A 17,924-nucleotide genomic window follows, 5' to 3' on the forward strand; every position below is an offset into this window, starting at 1 on the left:
TTTTAAACTTTTTATTTTTATCCGTCTCACATTAGTTTTTACACTCTATTTTTAAAAAGACCCCACAAATATTTTAATACGGAGTGCCTTTCTTTTCTCACAAATGAGAGTCTGACACAATTATTAAATGATACAATTATTTAGGCACGTTTGCCAATGCACGATTTCAAACATTAATATCTCTAATCGTGTATCGGAAAAAATTATAAAAAATTATACGAATCTAATAAGACCCCACACGACTATGTTTGTCCTTATGTATAAACCACAAAAGGAAGTCAAAGGTGTTTGTGTGAATAGTGTCTAAAACCCCGTTGTGTCATGTAAATAAGAACAGAACAAGTATTTGATAAACAAACACCAATTTATTTCCTAAAACTCTATGGCATGATAAGTGTATAAACGAATTTGGGACGGACGAGGGTACTCCGTAATAAGTAACATTGACATCTTAGAGGATTCTGACCCTTGAAGAGGATTTGTCTTTCCAATTAATCCAGTTTCAATATTGTAATCCAACTGTGGAGAAATTTTGGTTTATCAAAATGGCGCTTATACTGTGCCAGTATTGGCTGATTCTCAAAAGCAAGATAAGACAGTAACTTCAGAACACACCCTTCAACCGCAAAGATTAAGGATGTGCTAGATTGACAATTAACGCCACAATGTATATGCTTATAAGATGCAAATTACCAGAGACATGAGAATTAACCTTTTATAAAAACACGCAATTATCCATAAGACGGGCAGACACTTGCAGAAGGCATTGCCTGTGGGTTAAAAATAAGCAGTTTCATATGTGCATAATTTTTTTAGGTTTGAATTTCATTCATCAACAATCCTCCATAACAAATGCAGATAGCTGAGTGACAGGCTCTTTTCCATCAGCATTTGCTATATCAGCTAGGTATACATTTTAGTAAGACATACATGGAAACATCCATAGATCAGATCAGATCAGATCAGATCAAGTCAAGACAAGTATATCTCCACACTAGCACTTTTAGGGACATTGCAGACGGGGCAGACACTAATGAACCCATCACATTCCTTACACATACACAGATGCCTACATGGCATCAACAACATTGATACCTCCCGTGTTCGGCAACCTCTGCAGATCAAATTCTCAGAACTCGGGCCTGCTATGGATTTCCCCCGCCCTCCTGCCACCGTCAGGTAATTTGTTGGGTCAATGTAAGAAGTTGCATCATCAACCTCGCTGTCTCCAAACCCTTCCTTCCCTTGGTCAGCACCCTGAGAAATTGCATTCTGAAGATTGTTTTTCAGAATATTAACCATTGACTCGTTGTACTTAGCTCGGTAATGCCAATTATGTGCTTCTGTTGCCACCTGCTTTATTCGCTCCATAAGTTCCCTGTTCTTGCGGTTTATGTTTTCCAACTCAGTCTCCTTTTCTCGAAGCTTCTTACTTATGCCATCCTCTATAGTATTTAAAAAGGAAGCCATATGTCTCTGTTTCATGTCTCTAACACCCTTTGCTAATTGCTCTTGCTGCTCAAATGTCAAAATAGTAGATATTTAGCAATTCTGCATTCCTATGTTAATACTTTTTCTCTCCTATGTTAGTAGCAATTCTGAAATCTATTATTACTAAAATTTTGAAGTTAATAACAATGTAAATATAAAGAATCTTCTAAAAAAAATGTAAATATAAAGAAGGAAAAGGAACCAGAGACATATCAGGTAGACAACTAGTGAAATGTCATGCCAAATTTGAACTTAACAGTTTAATGTTGATAGTATATACCTGAATTTTGAGGTACTGATCAAATTCGTCTTTCTGGCGTTCAAGCTCACTCCTGATATTGTCACCAAGGGACATGAGGATGGAGGGTGTTGCTGTCATACTTCCACTGGCAGAGGTCACAGATGAGTTGGGTTCATCATCATCGTATGAAAGCCTTAACCCAGTTGATACTGGATTATGGTTTGGAATGCTAGCTGAACGGTCAACTTCATCATGGCAGAGGTTGTAATTCAAAGAAATTTGGAGCTTCTGTTGTCTTGACAGATCTTCAGCCTCTCTACCTCGTTTGTTTGGCCGGAGAATAGATGAATTATGCTCATTCCCAAAATAATTTACTGGATCAACTGTACATCCCACAGGTACTGTAAAAAAATTCAAGTGAGACGACAAATTACTGGTAGCTCATAATACAATCATCAATTTAAACAACTTTAAGATTCAATCAGATTAATAATTTGAAAGCACTTTCTCCTTGGAGGCTCAAGCAGAGGTAGTTGACTTCTGAAAGTGTCAGCACGGTTAGATTTGAAAACTGAGATAAGAAAATCAATAGGGGAAAAAGAGAGCGATGATTTGTACAACCCAAGTTCCATAAAGCACCCCAAAATGGGAAAGGGAAGAAAGATAGGCATGTTTCATGTGACAATTATGAGGTAGCCAACTCCATAGGTTAGACAGCTGAGTGACTATAAAGGCCTAAGTAAATTACAGAAGTAACTGAATCCCATAATGTGGGTGGGTGTAAGAAAAAATGAATAAAGAGAAAGTGGAAAGTTGTAAATGTTGTAGGGTAAAAGGGGTAAGATAGTAAAATTTTATGTCCACAAATAGAATAAAGCACAATGTAAAGAACATTATGAAACGGAACAAAACAAAAAGTGTAAAGATTATTTTGAAACGGAGGTAATGGAAGTTAATTGTCAGGATGACTTCTGAACACAGTGAGCATATATGTAAGGAGGGTGCATCCACTTTGCCCTCTCTCAGACTAGTATTAACTCATTTTTATCTGTTGCCTTCATTTATTGTAGTAAGGAGTGCAGCTGTAAACTGTTCTCGTTTTCTGTTATTCCGTACTTATATGGCATTCTAACAGAAGAATGCAAGCATGCAAAACAATTAAGATTCATTCCCCCATTACTTCACCACAAACTTCAGTGAGGTTTGTGGTAATACCCAATCAGGTGTTAGCTTATACTAGAAACTTATCCAACTGTTTATCAGTTCTAGGCCAGATGATGACGTGTCTGCTATTTTTCGATTAGCTGAATTGAATACCATGATTCGACCAGCAAGAACGAGAAGGAAGAAGGGTAAAATGGGCCACATGCATTACCAAAGAATGCACAACTGCAGTTATTCACAAAGCTCCAGTTACCAAACTGAAAATGTTTTTTTCTCTATCATCTTAAAAGAAGCTGAAGCTTTAACTCCCTATATTTGCAGCAACAGCTGCATGCTTATTTAATACAACTACATTTATCTAGTTCAATTTCCATACTCCCTCTGTTCTTAAATATTAGTCCTGTTTTGACTTTTCAACTCGTTTCAACTCAATATTTAAACGTAAATATCTCTAAATACGCATGTTAGAAAAATATAAAAATTTGATATTGCAAAACTACACATTAAGACGAACAAAATAAGATCATGAATATGTTTTGAAGTACGTATTGGAAAGAAATTAGAAGGTTCTCTTCAATTGTGAATAGTGTCAAGATTCCAAAAAGGACTAATATTCAAGAACAGAGGGAGTACTCTATGAAGGAGTCCATTTGTCCAAGAAAATTTTAATGATGACAAGGGCACAAGTGTCACGGTCCGAGTGTTTTGACACCGGATCCGTGCGGCGCGCTCTTGCCTATGGGGCGGCAAGGGCGCAAGCCTTGTGCGGAAAGTGAATATCAAGGCTTGGGGCACGAGCGGACGTCTGCTTTAGAATGGGCACTCTTGCCTATTGGCGACAAGAGCGAGAGTCGAGGGTCGATCGAGGCGCTTGTGTGCGCACAGCAGGCACAAGCGGGACCGACGACGGGAGTGTATCTGTTTTGCAAGGGATTTTGATGGGTCTTGGAAAGCTTAAAAGCATGCGACAGCACAATATCTATAAAGGCTAGCAACAACACATGAATTAAGCAAAGGCAACTTCTGATGAGAGGTATTGGTTCATACCCCTCATAGAGGTTTATTTTGAATTAGCTAAATCTGCCCAGTGAACACTGGAATTACAGTAACATAATAATTCTTCCTAAAGCCTAGAAAACTATTAGAAAGATCCTAGAAAGCAATAGAAAGGAGAAATACAAGTAAAGGAAGGTTGGATTCTAACATCCTCCCCCACTTAAGCTGTCGACGCCCTCGTCGACTTACAAGAGTTACAAAAGATGAAAGAAAAAGCTCCTATTCTAAACTCTGTAGTCCTCTCTGCGCCGGTGGTTGATGGCGGTTGCTGGAGTCTTCTCGAATCTTGTTGTGTCTTGATAGGCTGGTGAGTCTTGTGAATCCAAGTCTTCCTTGTTTTTGGTTTCTGGCTCGGAGCGGCTTGGCTTGAGCTTGCATCTTGTCTCTTGTTTCTGATGCGAGGGGGTATCTGAGATGTCGCCTTTCTGAGTGGCTCCATCACTCGCATTGCCGAAAGGTATCGGCCCTTCTCTTTTGTCTTTGTGGGAGTACCTGTACTTCGAACTAGACAAGTTTGTCCACCTGCTACAAGCAAAGAATTCAAGTGAGGCATTACAACTGCTTTGCTGGTGCGGAGGAACTCCAATCCAAGCACAAGGTTGAAGTCGTCCATGTTGACGGCAGTGAAGTTCATTTTTCCTTCCCAGTCTCCCAACTTTGCTTCCACCTGTTCTGCCACACCGAGGATCGGCTTGGCTTTAGAGTTGACGGATTTCATGCTACCGCCTCCTTTCTTGAGCACTAACCCCAATCTTCGGGCTTCTGCTTCGGTCACAAAGTTGTGAGAGGCGCCGGTGTCTACCATGGCTCGAGCATTCCTCCCATTTACCACGAGGTCCACGTACATCATGTTTGTGGGTTCCTCTCTTGTCTTCGGGCCCTCTTTCCCCATTGCATACATCATGTAGACGGAACTCATCCTGCGGGGTTCTTCGTCCTCATGGCATGCTTCTTCTTCTGTCTCTTTTGGGGTTTCCTCCACGGACATGGCCGACAACTTCCTCTGTAGGTTGTCGATCTCCCCTTTGTGTTTGCACTCCCACCATTTGTGTGGGCCTCGACATAGCAAGCAGTTGAGTCTACTGATGTTTCCCGAGGGCGTGCTGATCTTGGATTCCTTTGTTGATGCGGAAGGTGATGACCAGGATTTCTGTGAATCTCCTCCCCCATTTCCTTTCTTGAATCCCCCGACTGAGCTGGACGACACCCTTGAGTCACTTCTCGCACTCTTGGGTGAGCTTGGAGTCGGGCCCTCCGAGCTTGTAGGCGTCCCCCTTGTTCCTTCTTCCGAGCGATGACCCCTTCCCGCGGAGTAGTCCATCAATCGCTCTGCAGCAGTCATAGCGGCCGAAAGCGTGTCCACTTTCGCCCTCAATACTTCACGCTGCGCCCATTCTTGCAGCCCGTGAACAAAGTTGAACAACCGATCTTTCTCATTCATGTCTCGGATGTCCAACATGCAGGCCGAGTATTCCTTCACATAGTCGCGTATGGAGCCCTTGTGGCGGATCTCCTGTAGCTTCATTCTTGCAACAAACTCGATGTTCTCGGGATAGAATTGATCTTTGAGTTCCTTCTTGAACTCTTCCCAGGTGTCTATCTTTACTTTCCCTTCTTCGATGTCGGCGTGCTTGGTGCGCCACCACAGCTTCGCATCATCCGACAAGTGCATGGTCGCGGTATCCACCTTTAGATTGTCACTCAGTTGACAAATTCTGAAATACTGTTCCATGTCGAAGAGGAAGTTATCAACTTCCTTTGAGTCTCTAGCCCCACTATAGTCTCGAGGCTTTGGAGGTTTGATCTTCATCGCACCACCTCCATTCGAGTCAGTCCTTGCAGCGCGCATCAGTGTCGCGCATTTATCTTGGGCATCTTCAGCTTGCTTCTGGACAAAGTTGAGTTGTTCCTGAAGCGCTTCTTTCTCTTGCATGAGCTCATCGACCGCACCCTCGAGTCTTTCTATCTCTTTGGCTTGGCCAATCACAATTTCCTCGAGTCGGGTCCAGCTCTCAGACTTGCCTTCTAGCCAGGCTAGTCTTTCTTCGATCGTTTCCATCTCAAATTGCTTGCTTGGGTCTCTCGATGCCTAGGTTTGAACCTTGGCTCTGATACCAACTGTCACGGTCCGAGTGTTTTGACACCGGATCCGTGCGGCGCGCTCTTGCCTATGGGGCGGCAAGGGCGCAAGCCTTGTGCGGAAAGTGAATATCAAGGCTTGGGGCACGAGCGGACGTCTGCTTTAGAATGGGCACTCTTGCCTATTGGCGACAAGAGCGAGAGTCGAGGGTCGATCGAGGCGCTTGTGTGCGCACAGCAGGCACAAGCGGGACCGACGACGGGAGTGTATCTGTTTTGCAAGGGATTTTGATGGGTCTTGGAAAGCTTAAAAGCATGCGACAGCACAATATCTATAAAGGCTAGCAACAACACATGAATTAAGCAAAGGCAACTTCTGATGAGAGGTATTGGTTCATACCCCTCATAGAGGTTTATTTTGAATTAGCTAAATCTGCCCAGTGAACACTGGAATTACAGTAACATAATAATTCTTCCTAAAGCCTAGAAAACTATTAGAAAGATCCTAGAAAGCAATAGAAAGGAGAAATACAAGTAAAGGAAGGTTGGATTCTAACAACAAGGCTATCAAGGAATCCAACCAGGGTTGCATTGGATGAACTGAGACAGCTGAATCGTCTTGTACTCCGCAAATCAATACCTTCAAATTGGCAACGTCGATAAATGTCACATCTGAATATTAAAACAATACCAAATAAGTCTTAATAGGTTCTCTATGGGGAGGGGCTTGATTCCTGGAACCAGGAAAAGGTTTAGAAGTTAGGAAATCCAATGGTTTCGGACTTTTGGTTACATGCCGACCAAACAATTTCAGTGTATAGGATAAATGATGTTGATCTCCTTCTCTCCTCAGTGGAAACAAGTGTTACCTGAATGCTTCTTAGCCTATTGACTTTATCAAAATGACAAACAATTCTTGAAAGAAATCCTACAGATACCCACGAGGAAAGGAGAGTAATGAATGGGAATCTAGGCACCCAAAAAAAAAACTCAACAAAAGAACAAGAACTAAAAAATAAGTGGCATGAATAACAAAACTAAGCAAGTCATCATAACTTTTCAGTTTTTTACTTCTAAGATCTGGCCCTAACTAACAGAACACAAGCTTCTTACACTGTACTAAAGCCTCGTACACAACGAGTCATTTACTTGCTAAGCAGATACAAATTGCAAACAGTAAAAGAACACTCCATATATGATAACCTTCCAATTTCTGTAGAACCTGAAGTGTAAAAAGGAATTGATTCATGCTCTACTCATGCAACCAAACTCTTAAAACTAAGAGTTAAGAGGTTGGAGAAGCCTATGTCATCAAACTTCCACAAACAAATGCTAATCTTTTTACCTCCAACACCCTACTAACTCTTTCCTTTCCTAAATCCCCAAAAACAGTCAGGAATCTCATTCGATTCCTTGACTATGTTCAACTCACAAGAAAACAGCAACGAAAACATAAAGAAATACTCAGTGTAAAAGTGAAACTATTAAAGACAACGAGATAATTACAAGAGTAAGGGCTTGAAATAATATTTCAGAACTTACAGTTCCCAAAGAGCTGAAGTTGGTGGTTTGGTGCATTAGTATTAAGCTGAAAACGATTCTCGTCCAGAAACATAGGAAGTGCATGATTGCTATTGTTGCCTCCAAACATTTTGATTGAATAGTGCAACTTAAGATTAAGTTTACAGGCTTCTTCCTTCCTAAAAAAATGTTGTCACGGAGAAGGGACACCTGAAGAATCTAAATACAAACATGTGCAGGTCAGATTTCAGAGTAAAAAAAGGCTGGTAACATATGAAACAAGCTTCCAACATATCATAAACTATAGGGATATTCAGTTCAGCTCCTACATGCCAACAAAATTCGATATTTAGTAAAAAGCAAGAATAACACTAACAGCCTAACAGGGTAAACTTGGCAAAACAAACAGAGATATTAATTACCTAGCTTATCTTGGTTACTTTATAAAAATTCACACTACCACATAAATAATTCAATTAAATTTTCACTTCTAAATTTAATAGACATTCAGCCCCCTGTCCAAAAATGGAATGATGAACATCCAAACAAACTTGACCCATAAGAAGGAATAATGATAACATTACAGATTTTCTTATAGTTAACCAATAATTATCATGGAGGAAGAGATTAATGTCTATTTCCAACAGGCACGTCAAACCCCAAGGTCGCCTGACGTACATATGGTCCATGTTTATCTATGGATTTAAGTACAACCACCTTGTATTTTCTCTCCTACAACACAATTGACACACTTGCATACAACATTGAAATATGTCAGGTAAGTCTGATGTGGTTGCTTCTCAAATCACAATCACAAATAAAACTCCTGCTCTTTCTTAAGACTTCATCAAAAGAAAGGTCAGGAGGATAACAACCACTGAACCACTTAAGGGTAAAGATAAACATCTTACTTCAAATTCCCTCACTAGCATACCATAACAACATCCCACAATATACAATTCCAATATCTAGCAGATACACACTTACACAGTGCCACAATAGACTTCCAACATTATCATAATCCACGCAGTAGGTCTGTATATCATATGGCATTGGAATAAGGCACTTCTTAAAGAGAATAAAGAGCCAGTTAAATGAAACAAAATCAAACAGAACAACAATCCCCAAGAATACTCTCATCTATTTATCAAAAGTTAAAATGGTACATAAGAAGATGTGAAGTCCTGAAATATATGTGCATTTACTAGACTTATTGCTTTCCACAACCTTTGTGCCAAGAAGTTTACAGCCTCAGCAAATATTTTCTTCATTCAAGACAGGAAGCCAGTCCATAATCCTGGCATCCTACACACGTTGCCCAGCAAAAGATGGTTGAAGTCTCAACCTCCCCACCACAGAAGAACAAACAAAGGGATAAAAGCATCAAAGGACAAACAAGGAGTTGAGACTAACTCGATAACGGATCAGCGACTAAGAGGTTCAAGTGGTACTTAAAAAGTTAAAATTTCTAACTTAAGACAGAAATACTGCAACTAAGTTCCAACCAAGATTGTTATATCTCCAAACCACAAATAGTGCCATCCAACTTGATTGCCATATGTACCAACATCAAAAAAGCTTCTACCATTATCAGTTTCATACTTAGCCTGATTATATAAAATAAACACAAAAGGCAGAATAATAATTTATTTACATCACAGGTAAAAAGGGAAAATTATGCTACAGATTCAACTAGATGGATAAAAGGGCAAAGCATCATCAGATGATACAACAACCAACTAACACAACTGTAGATGATCATGCTCATCAATTCAGATATACCCTTACTAACCTAAAATCAAGACTTTTCTAAAATCTTAGTAAATCAGCAATTAGATGAACCCTAAAGAAATCCCATCTTTTGTTAGTCAACCTGGACAAATCAAATGTCCAAAACCTAATCAAAAACCCAACAAACCAAAAAAAAATATCACCCAAAAACTGAAAAGATTCCTAGATTCCTTCAAAGCAAAAACACAAGTATAGACAATCAAAAAACAGAATATCATCCACATATATCAAAAATCAAGGGGTGATTCATAATTTTCCAGAAAAAAAAAAAATTAATTGCTGATTACCTTCAAAAATTAATCTCCTTTGAATTCAACTTCAGCAGAAAAACTCAAGAACAGATCCTGTCATTACCGTTCATATCAAAATAATTATGGCATACCCCATCAAAGCAAAAAAACAAAAAATGAACTTCATCCAGAAAGGTTTAATCTTTACCCAGAAAGCAAATTAACCAAGCATTAAAAATAAAAACCAAGACAAAAAATTAGGTATATGAGCTGAAAATACAACAAACCTCAAAAAATGGGTGGAAATTATTTACAGAGAAATATAGAGAGAGAGAAAGGATTATCAGGAAGATCCGTGAAACGCCATAAATACGATGGTAGAGCTCATAAATTAGCACCCAGAAATGGAAGAAAAAAGGAAGCAGATATGGAAAAGAAAAAGGGGAAAGGGGGGGAAAATTAAGTTGTGGGAATTTTAAGGTGAGGAGAGAGAAAGTGAGAATAATTGGAGTGTGGGAGGAGGTGGGGTGGTGCAGGTGCAGGTGCCCGTGATGCCGTTGTGTGTTGGGTAATGGTATTGGATTTACGCAAACTCAATTCTTTATTTTCAGAAAATAAAAAAAATTAGTAGGTACAAGAATTACATGATGAATTGCACCAAATATTGAATAAACTGCATGATGGGAAATGATCAATATTCAATATTAGTAGCCAGTAGGTACAAACCGCAATTTCGATGGTGCAGGCGTGTGCACCTAGATCTAGGTGCACTGGGATTAAAACGCAAACATTTTAAAACAAAACGCGTATTTTCATTAATTCTGCAGTTAAAAAGAACAAGTCTCACAATACAAAAGAACATCATGTGCTCTGTTCTTCCCTGTTTAGTTTTCGCGATTTTTTTTGTTCTTCGCTCCTTTTTATATGTCTGGGCTTCATAATTTTGAATTCAAAAAGTGTGAATAGGAGAGAGAAAGCTTACATTTGTGCATAAATTTTTTTTAGAGAGAGAAACTGATGGAAAATTCTCAAATATTCCATGATTTCTCTGTTTCAACATCAATTTCGAATGATTCTTCTTCTTGTCATCTGAATTCTTCAGCTGAAAATCAGAGTTACGAAGGTATTATTTCAATTTGTAATAACGAGTTGCATTTTTCTTTGATTTTATGATTTCGATTTCATAATAATCGTACTTTTTATGTTTTTTGTGATTGTAATTAGTTTGATTAATTTAATTTTGAATCTCATTCTTCGTTGATTTTGGTGATTGTTGATAATGAAGGTTACGAATTGGTTTTTTCGTTGATTTCGCATTTATTTCATTTATGTGGTGAAACTGATTCTGTAATAACTATTATATTTAAGGAAGATACGTTGATTTTGTCTGTTTGCAGAAAAGAACATTGTATCATTTCAGAAGAACATTTTTCAGTATCAAATGAACATGTTAAGAATACGTATTGAGACGTTCCTTTTTATTATATTTAGCTTTTCAAATAAACACTGATTGTTCTTTATTGATTGTTCTTTTAACTCTTCATTGATTGTTCTTTAAGTCATAGTGTTCTTTTCGGTCACCTTTTGTGTTCGTTTACTCTATTTTTATTGTTCATTTTAATAGTTACTGTTCCTTTGATTCTTTATTGGTTTTTTTATTATATTTGCACGGATTTTTCTTTTATGTTTTTATGAGTTTACATTGTTCTTTTGATTGACAAAATTGATTGTTGATAATTATGCCGATATTGTTCTTTTAGGTTTTAATGTGTTCTTTTGATTGACAAAACTGATTGTTCTTTTAACTGTTTATTGATTGTTCTTTTAATGCGTAGTGTTCTTTCCAGTCTAGTTGGAGTGTGTAATTTACTCTTGATGCATTGTTCTTTTCTAATAGGTACTGTTGTTTTTTATTCTTTATTGGTTGTTCTTTTATATCTGCCCAAATTGTTCTTTTAAGTTTTAATGTGTTCTTTTGATTGACTAATTGATTGTTCTTTTAACTCTTCTTTGATTGTTCTTTTCATGCCTAGTGTTCTTTTCAGTCTACATGGATTGTTCGTTTACTCTGTGCATTGTTCTTTTTAATGGCTACTGTTCTTTTAAGTTCTTTTGTTCTTTTTTTTTCTGATTTTTTTTATTTTATAAATTTCCAGATATATTAAATAATTCAGTTAATAATTCAGAACAAAATGATGCTAATGAGGATCCAGAATCCTATGTGGTTATTGGCCAAGGTACATGAATTGTACTTTTACTTGTTTATCACAATGTTCGTTTACGTCTTGTGTTTGTTCCTTTATCATACTTATGATGTTCTTTGTGTTCTTTTTTATCGTCATGCAGATTTTGAAGAACCAGTTTCATTAGAGGGAAGTGTAGTTAAGGATGATGATGAGGCGTATGAGTTATACAACAGTCATGCATTTAGGAATGGTTTTGGTACTAGGAAGGGTAAAAAGGAGTATAGAAGTGGTACTAGAATAGTTCGACAACGGTTTTTTGTTTGTGCATACGAGGGGTTTAAAAATCCAGATGGTGTTGTGCCTAAATCCTTTAAAAAAATTGATAGGAGAACTGGATGCAAGGCTTCAGTTCAGTTTGATGTTGATAAGAAAACTGGAGTGTATGTTCTTTCTAAACATTCCCGTCTGCATAACCATTCAATGGTTCCTGCTAATAAGAGACACCTTATTAGGTCACATAGGCACATTTCAAAAGAACAATTGGCTTTTCTTACTACTTTTACTTGTAGTGGCACGAAGCTTGCTGATGTTCTTAGAGCTATGAGGAAAGAAGTTGGTGGTGAGGCGAATTTAGGGTTCACTGTTCCTGACGCGTATGATGCTGTTTTGGCAGAGAAGAAGAAAAAGTTGGATGGTTGTGATTCAAATCAGTTGATCAGATGGTTCGCTATGAGGCAAGCTAAAGAACATGATTTTTATTATGATTTTCAATTGAATGAAGAGAATCAGTTGATCAATTTTTTTTGGAGAGATGGAAGAATGCGGTCTGATTATGAAGCTTTTGGTGATTTATTGATTCATGATACAACTTATCGTACTAATAAATACGATATGATTTGTGGGCCTTTTGTTGGAATGAATCTTCACACTCAAAATATCATGTTTGGAGTGGGTTTTATATTGAATGAGAAGGCAGGTACTTTTGACTGGCTTTTTAATTCTTTTTTGACTTCAATGGGAGGGAAGCAACCTGTGACTATCATGACTGATCAATCTTCTGCCATGGACAAGGCTATAAGGTAAAGTTCTTTTAGGTTGTTTGTATGTTCGTTCATCAAACACTTTTGTTCTTTTGTATTTTTGTACAATTTTTTATGTTCTTTTTCTTTTGTCTTTTTGTTTAGTTTATATTTTTATCTATTTTTTTGGTTTATGGTTTTTTAGGGAAGTGTTTCCAAAATCGAGGCATCGTTTGTGTACATGGCACATAGGGGAAAATGCTGTTGTAAACATCAAAGGTGTTATGGCCAAAGAAGGTTTCAAACGTCGGTTTGATTATGTTTTGAAATATACTGACACAGTTGCTGAGTTCGAGCATTATTGGAATAGGTAAAAATTATTTTGCTAATAGACTGATTAGTATTTAAAATTTTGTTTTGTTCTTTTCATTCGACGACATGTTTTTTGTAATGTTAAATAGTGTTCTTTTCATGGTTGATGAAACTTGTTCTTTTAATCTGGTATTTTAATGTTCTTTTCTTTGTTTAATAGAGTCCATACTTCTTGAACTGTGATTGTGTGTACTTTCTTTTCAAGTTTTATTGTACTGTATATTGTTCTTTTTTTGTCTTCATTTGTTCTTTGTTTTACTCAGGGCGTTCGTTTTGTGTCTCTGATTGTTCTTTTGTTCTCCTCGTTTGTTCTTTTGTAGTCTTATGACTGATTACAATTGCAAGACACACAAATGGATAGAGAGGTTATATGATTTGAAAGAGAAATGGTGTCCTGCATATAACAAAGAGTGGTTTTCTGGGGGTATTTTATCTTCTCAAAGGAGTGAGACGACAAATCATTCTATTTCTAGGAGGTTGCATAAAACGAATGGTTTATGTGATTTTTATAAGTGTTTTTTAGATGTAATTGATGAATGGAGAAGTAAGGAGAACAAGGGAGATTATAATTCTTCTACTGGAAATAGATATTACGCATGTGCGGATAACATGTTATGTTTGCATGCGCGGGATGTGTATACCATTGCAATATATTTGATATTTGAGCAACGATTCATCAAAGCAATTGGTTTGAGGTGTCAACGCATTTCCTATGAGTTTCCAGTTTCTAAGTACATTGTTGGGCATCCTACAAAGGATTTTATTAGACATGTTGTGATGTTTAATGAGCAAGAGTTGGTTGTTGATTGTACTTGCAAGTCATATGGAGAGATAGGAGTTCTTTGTTCTCATATTCTTCGAGTTTTCATTGTCCATAATGTTGAAGAGATTCCCAAACAATACATTATGAAGAGATGGACCAAAAAGGCTATGAACATGATTGTTGAAGAAGGAGAAGATAGAGATAATGAAGTAAGTGTTGTTTCTGCTTCAGTTTGGAGGATGCAAAGCATAAGAAATTGCATTAAAGTTATAAATGAAGCTCAACATTGTCCGGCTGCAAGGAAGCTTATTGATTTGGGTGTGTTGGATATGTCATGCAAAGTGAAGGAGTATATTGGTGGTGTTGAAGGGGATGGTAATGTATCAAACAAGTATGTGCGAGAAGAAACTCTACTTGATGGCATTGAGCCTTCAACAGACACAGTTTTGCCGGATGTTGTTGAACCGATTGCTGAAAAAGTCATTCCAACAATGATTCAAAATCCACCAAAGCGAAAGAGGAAGATTAAGAACGGGACTGAAAAGGCTAAAGAGAGGAATGTGAGACCTAAAGGAATTGTTGAGAAGAAACGCAATAAACTGAAAGGTTGGAACAAGAGAAGAGAAAGACATGTTGATAATTTGAGGGAGGAAACTCAGTCTACTGATCAGGTAAACTGTTCTTTTTAAACATTTATTTGTTCTTTTATTACTTTGGAATGTTCTTTTTGTTTATCATTGTTCTTTTTTCCATTTTTATTTTCTATTTATCCTTTTTGTTTATGATCTTTTAGTTTACTTTATTATGTTCTGTTCTTTTTAATAATCTATTTGTTCTTCTATTCCTTTAGTTTGTTCCTTTTGTTTATCATTGTTCGTTTTTCTTTCTATATGTTCTTTCGTCTTTTTGTTTATGTTCTTTTGCTAAACAGTTCATTTTTAAAAAAAACATCTATTTGTTCTTTTAATGTTTATTACGTTCTTTTTTGAACTGTTCTTTTTTATTATCTATTTTGTTCTTTTTTCTTCTTTATCATGTTCTTTTATTCCTTATTGTTTGTTTGTTCTTTTTCAGTGTATCATAAATTTACCTGTTGGTGGGGTTTTGGTTCATCCAACATCTTCAAATTCACAATTGGAAGCATATGTTCCAGATGATTATTTTGGAGTACACATACAACCTTTGTAGATTCATTTACGATTGGTAATATTTTTATTTTTAGTTTGTTGTGTTTTTAATCATTTGTTTTTGTATTCTCAACAATGTTCTTTTACTCTTTTGATGTATATTTTTACGGGCTACTGATGTTTGGCTCATTCAATATTTTGAAATGAGAATTTTTAGTTGTATATATTCTTATTTTTGTTTTTATTTTTGTGCAATTAGGATTGCAAAATTATTGCATAAAGGAGTATATTCTTAAATGTGAAAAGAACTTACTAAAAGAGAATAAAAAGAATTTTGGAAAGGAAAGAACATATCCCATGATATAGAAGAACATGGTCTGGGATTGAAAAGAACTTGAACCTTTAATTGAAATACTTGTTTAAAATATCCAAACTACTTATCTGCAACTACTAGAACATCTAATTGTTTCCAAAAGAACACCACACATGTTTAAAAGAACAACCCATAACTCCAGCAATAACCATATCTACAAAATATACCATTGTTTTTTAAAGCATACTTCTAATAAAAGGTAAATATTATTCTGCCTTCATGAAAACAACCAACTATTCAACTTGATTAGCTCTCTTCAATGCCAGATACATTAGCTCATGCCTTTTGTTCAGAACGGATAATAAGATTTCAGTACCGTACCGCATTCTCAGCCTGCAAATAAAGTCTTTCTGAAAACATAAAATAGTACATTAATAAAAGATTATATATTAAAATAATATACGTACATATATTCAAAATTTACTTACATCTTCATCTGTGTTTTTGAAGCCACAATTCCAAGTCTGGTTGCCTTTGTAGGTCTCCATATGCCTCATTGCATATACCCCACAATCAGTCTTGTTTGTTCTGTTCTTCCATGGCATTTCAAGCAACACAATTTCATATGCTGAAATCTGTGCCTTCCGCAAAGGATGTCCTTCTTGTTCAGAAAATATTGTCCATGCTTCAAACTGAAATAAAAAGAACATTTAACTTAGTAAAAGAACAAAGAACAACAAAGAAACATAGAACAACAAAGGAAGGAAAAAAGAACATTTAATTTAGTAAAAGAATAAAGAACAACAAAGGAAAGAACAAATAAAATATATAAGAGGAAATTCTTCAAATAGACTTACAGTTCTTTCTGCAAATGTTTTATATTTATCATCATATGTAATTCCTTCAGGTAAGGAGAGATTGTCAATGATCTCCACCTTCTTCGCCTTTTGGTTGATTACAATGAGATAAAAATGATCACCAGACCAGACTGGAAAGAACAACTACAAGCAGAGAAAAGAACATTAAACAAAGGAAAAGGAACATATGTAAAAAAGAAAAGAACAATTTATAATTTTACCAGATGGAATCCCTTCAAAGACTTCACACCAGCAGTTTCATACTCATGGCGTACACTTAAAATAAAATTTTCTAAGCGTTTGCTTTCGGTTGCTTGACTATCCTGTGATCCACCATACGGTTCATTCTGGCAGAGCATATTCTGCACCGAAAAAAAAATAATTTTAAATATATGTTATATAATAAAAATTATTGAAGAAGTACGAAAATATGATTTTTTAGTGATATTAAAACTTACGAAAGGGATTGTAGAGAAATAGAACTTCAAGTTACTCTTGACACTTTGATCTGGATCATCATTCAGTATTCTTGCAAAAGTGTCAATAACATTATTCATCACCCACGCATTGGGAGCTGTTTTAAAGGAAAAGAACAAAAATATGAGTAAAAGGAACATCAACAGCATTTAAAAGAACATTTTAAATTCCAATAATTAAATATATACCTAGGGTTTGAAACTCTTCTCTGGTAACTATATTCCAATCATCAGTGTACAACACCTGACTGTTATAAGAATGAAAATAAAATTTCCATAAGAACATGTACAAAAAGAACATCTACATTCAAATACTTGTAATAGTATAAAATTCTTACGTTGGGCTTCCCTTTCCAAAGGCATAATCCAGTACGCATCGCATGTCCTTTTCCTTTTGATTCAACTGTTCTTCCCCAACCAGTAGGTGTGAATACTGAGTTAAGAAGGGTGACAGTAACTTGAGGGGAACATTTTTCTTTCTCTTAACAAGTTTAGGTACTTGTACGTTATCTGGATCCTCTTCCTCACTTATGAAAACAAAGACATTATAAAGTAAAAAGAACATATTAGAGGGAAAAACGAATTCAGACTAACAATAAAAAGAACAACAAAGTGAAAAGAAAAGAACATTTTATAAATGATAATGAAAAATAACTTGTAATAATAAACGAAAAATAACTTATAAAATAAAATGCAGTAGTCATACTCTATGTTCATAGATGTAGGTGCATTTTCTGGTTGCGAGTACACCGCACTTGGAGTGCTAAAAGAGTGGAAAGAAAAGAATATATTACTATAAATAAAAAGAACAAAAGCGAGAAAGAAAAGAACATTAAATTGAAGATTATGAAAATTATATTTTAATAAAATACAGTAGTCTTACTTCAGGAATATTGATGGAGTTTCCATTTCAGTCTGCGACTCAGCAGCAGTTGGAGTATTAAACTCGGATTCTTCAGTTCTAACAGTTGGAGACATGGGGTTTCCATCTTCAGCTCCTTTGATTAAACCTTCCATAGTCTGAAACTCGGAGTCTTCAGTTCTAACGGTTGGAGACATTGGTTTTCCATCTTCAGCTCCTTGGATTAAACCTTCCATATCTGATCTCACATTTTCAGGTTCTCTGTGTATTACAAAAAAAAAATAAGAACATGTGAGGAGGAACAAAGAACACAATGAGAAGAATTAAAGAACAAAAGTGCAATGAAAAAGAACATATAAGTTAATATTAAAAGTAG

General features: G+C 36.3%; 3 protein-coding genes across 3 annotated transcripts; 1 reads left to right on the forward strand and 2 right to left on the reverse strand.

Moving 5' to 3' along the window:
- Window positions 1–777: 777 nt before the first annotated feature.
- LOC110782974 (probable BOI-related E3 ubiquitin-protein ligase 2) lies at window positions 778–10,153 on the reverse strand. The gene is made up of 5 exons (XM_021987262.2): window positions 9,861–10,153; window positions 9,631–9,687; window positions 7,574–7,771; window positions 1,772–2,133; window positions 778–1,515 (listed from the first exon to the last, which is right to left on the reverse strand). Exons 3-5 carry the CDS (start codon window positions 7,680–7,682, stop codon window positions 973–975), a joined length of 1,014 nt encoding a protein of 337 aa, XP_021842954.1. The 5' UTR covers window positions 7,683–7,771; window positions 9,631–9,687; window positions 9,861–10,153; the 3' UTR covers window positions 778–972.
- Window positions 10,154–11,042: 889 nt separating this feature from the next.
- LOC130459712 (protein FAR1-RELATED SEQUENCE 5-like) lies at window positions 11,043–15,264 on the forward strand. Its single transcript, XM_056827227.1, has 5 exons — window positions 11,043–11,810; window positions 11,920–12,838; window positions 12,984–13,148; window positions 13,471–14,584; window positions 14,988–15,264. Exons 2-5 carry the CDS (start codon window positions 12,240–12,242, stop codon window positions 15,099–15,101), a joined length of 1,992 nt encoding a protein of 663 aa, XP_056683205.1. The 5' UTR covers window positions 11,043–11,810; window positions 11,920–12,239; the 3' UTR covers window positions 15,102–15,264.
- A 138-nt stretch (window positions 15,265–15,402) lies between these two features.
- On the reverse strand, window positions 15,403–17,803 carry LOC110804846 (uncharacterized). The gene is made up of 9 exons (XM_056827229.1): window positions 17,570–17,803; window positions 17,393–17,449; window positions 17,025–17,213; window positions 16,876–16,934; window positions 16,669–16,784; window positions 16,432–16,572; window positions 16,211–16,354; window positions 15,842–16,045; window positions 15,403–15,763 (listed from the first exon to the last, which is right to left on the reverse strand). Exons 1-9 carry the CDS (start codon window positions 17,782–17,784, stop codon window positions 15,647–15,649), a joined length of 1,242 nt encoding a protein of 413 aa, XP_056683207.1. The 5' UTR covers window positions 17,785–17,803; the 3' UTR covers window positions 15,403–15,646.
- Window positions 17,804–17,924: the final 121 nt, after the last annotated feature.

The sequence above is a fragment of the Spinacia oleracea genome, chromosome 1 (genome assembly GCF_020520425.1).
Source record: "Spinacia oleracea cultivar Varoflay chromosome 1, BTI_SOV_V1, whole genome shotgun sequence".
Classification (NCBI taxonomy): domain Eukaryota; kingdom Viridiplantae; phylum Streptophyta; class Magnoliopsida; order Caryophyllales; family Amaranthaceae; genus Spinacia; species Spinacia oleracea.

Bases quoted from the DNA above. Each gene is read 5' to 3' on its own strand.
- LOC130459712 (XM_056827227.1), top strand. From the start codon at position 12,240: ATGGTTCCTGCTAATAAGAGACACCTTATTAGGTCACATAGGCACATT. The intron at 12,839-12,983 runs GTAAAGTTCTTT...ATGGTTTTTTAG, and splicing joins GCCATGGACAAGGCTATAAG to GGAAGTGTTTCCAAAATCGA. The intron at 14,585-14,987 runs GTAAACTGTTCT...GTTCTTTTTCAG, and splicing joins AAACTCAGTCTACTGATCAG to TGTATCATAAATTTACCTGT.
- LOC110782974 (XM_021987262.2), bottom strand. From the start codon at position 7,682: ATGTTTGGAGGCAACAATAGCAATCATGCACTTCCTATGTTTCTGGAC. The intron at 2,134-7,573 runs GTAAGTTCTGAA...ATTTTTTTACAG, and splicing joins ACTTCAGCTCTTTGGGAACT to TACCTGTGGGATGTACAGTT. The intron at 1,516-1,771 runs GTATATACTATC...ACATTTGAGCAG, and splicing joins ATCAGTACCTCAAAATTCAG to CAAGAGCAATTAGCAAAGGG.
- LOC110804846 (XM_056827229.1), bottom strand. From the start codon at position 17,784: ATGGAAGGTTTAATCCAAGGAGCTGAAGATGGAAAACCAATGTCTCCA. The intron at 16,046-16,210 runs GTAAGTCTATTT...TTTTTATTTCAG, and splicing joins AAACATTTGCAGAAAGAACT to TTTGAAGCATGGACAATATT. The intron at 15,764-15,841 runs GTAAGTAAATTT...TTATGTTTTCAG, and splicing joins TCAAAAACACAGATGAAGAT to AAAGACTTTATTTGCAGGCT.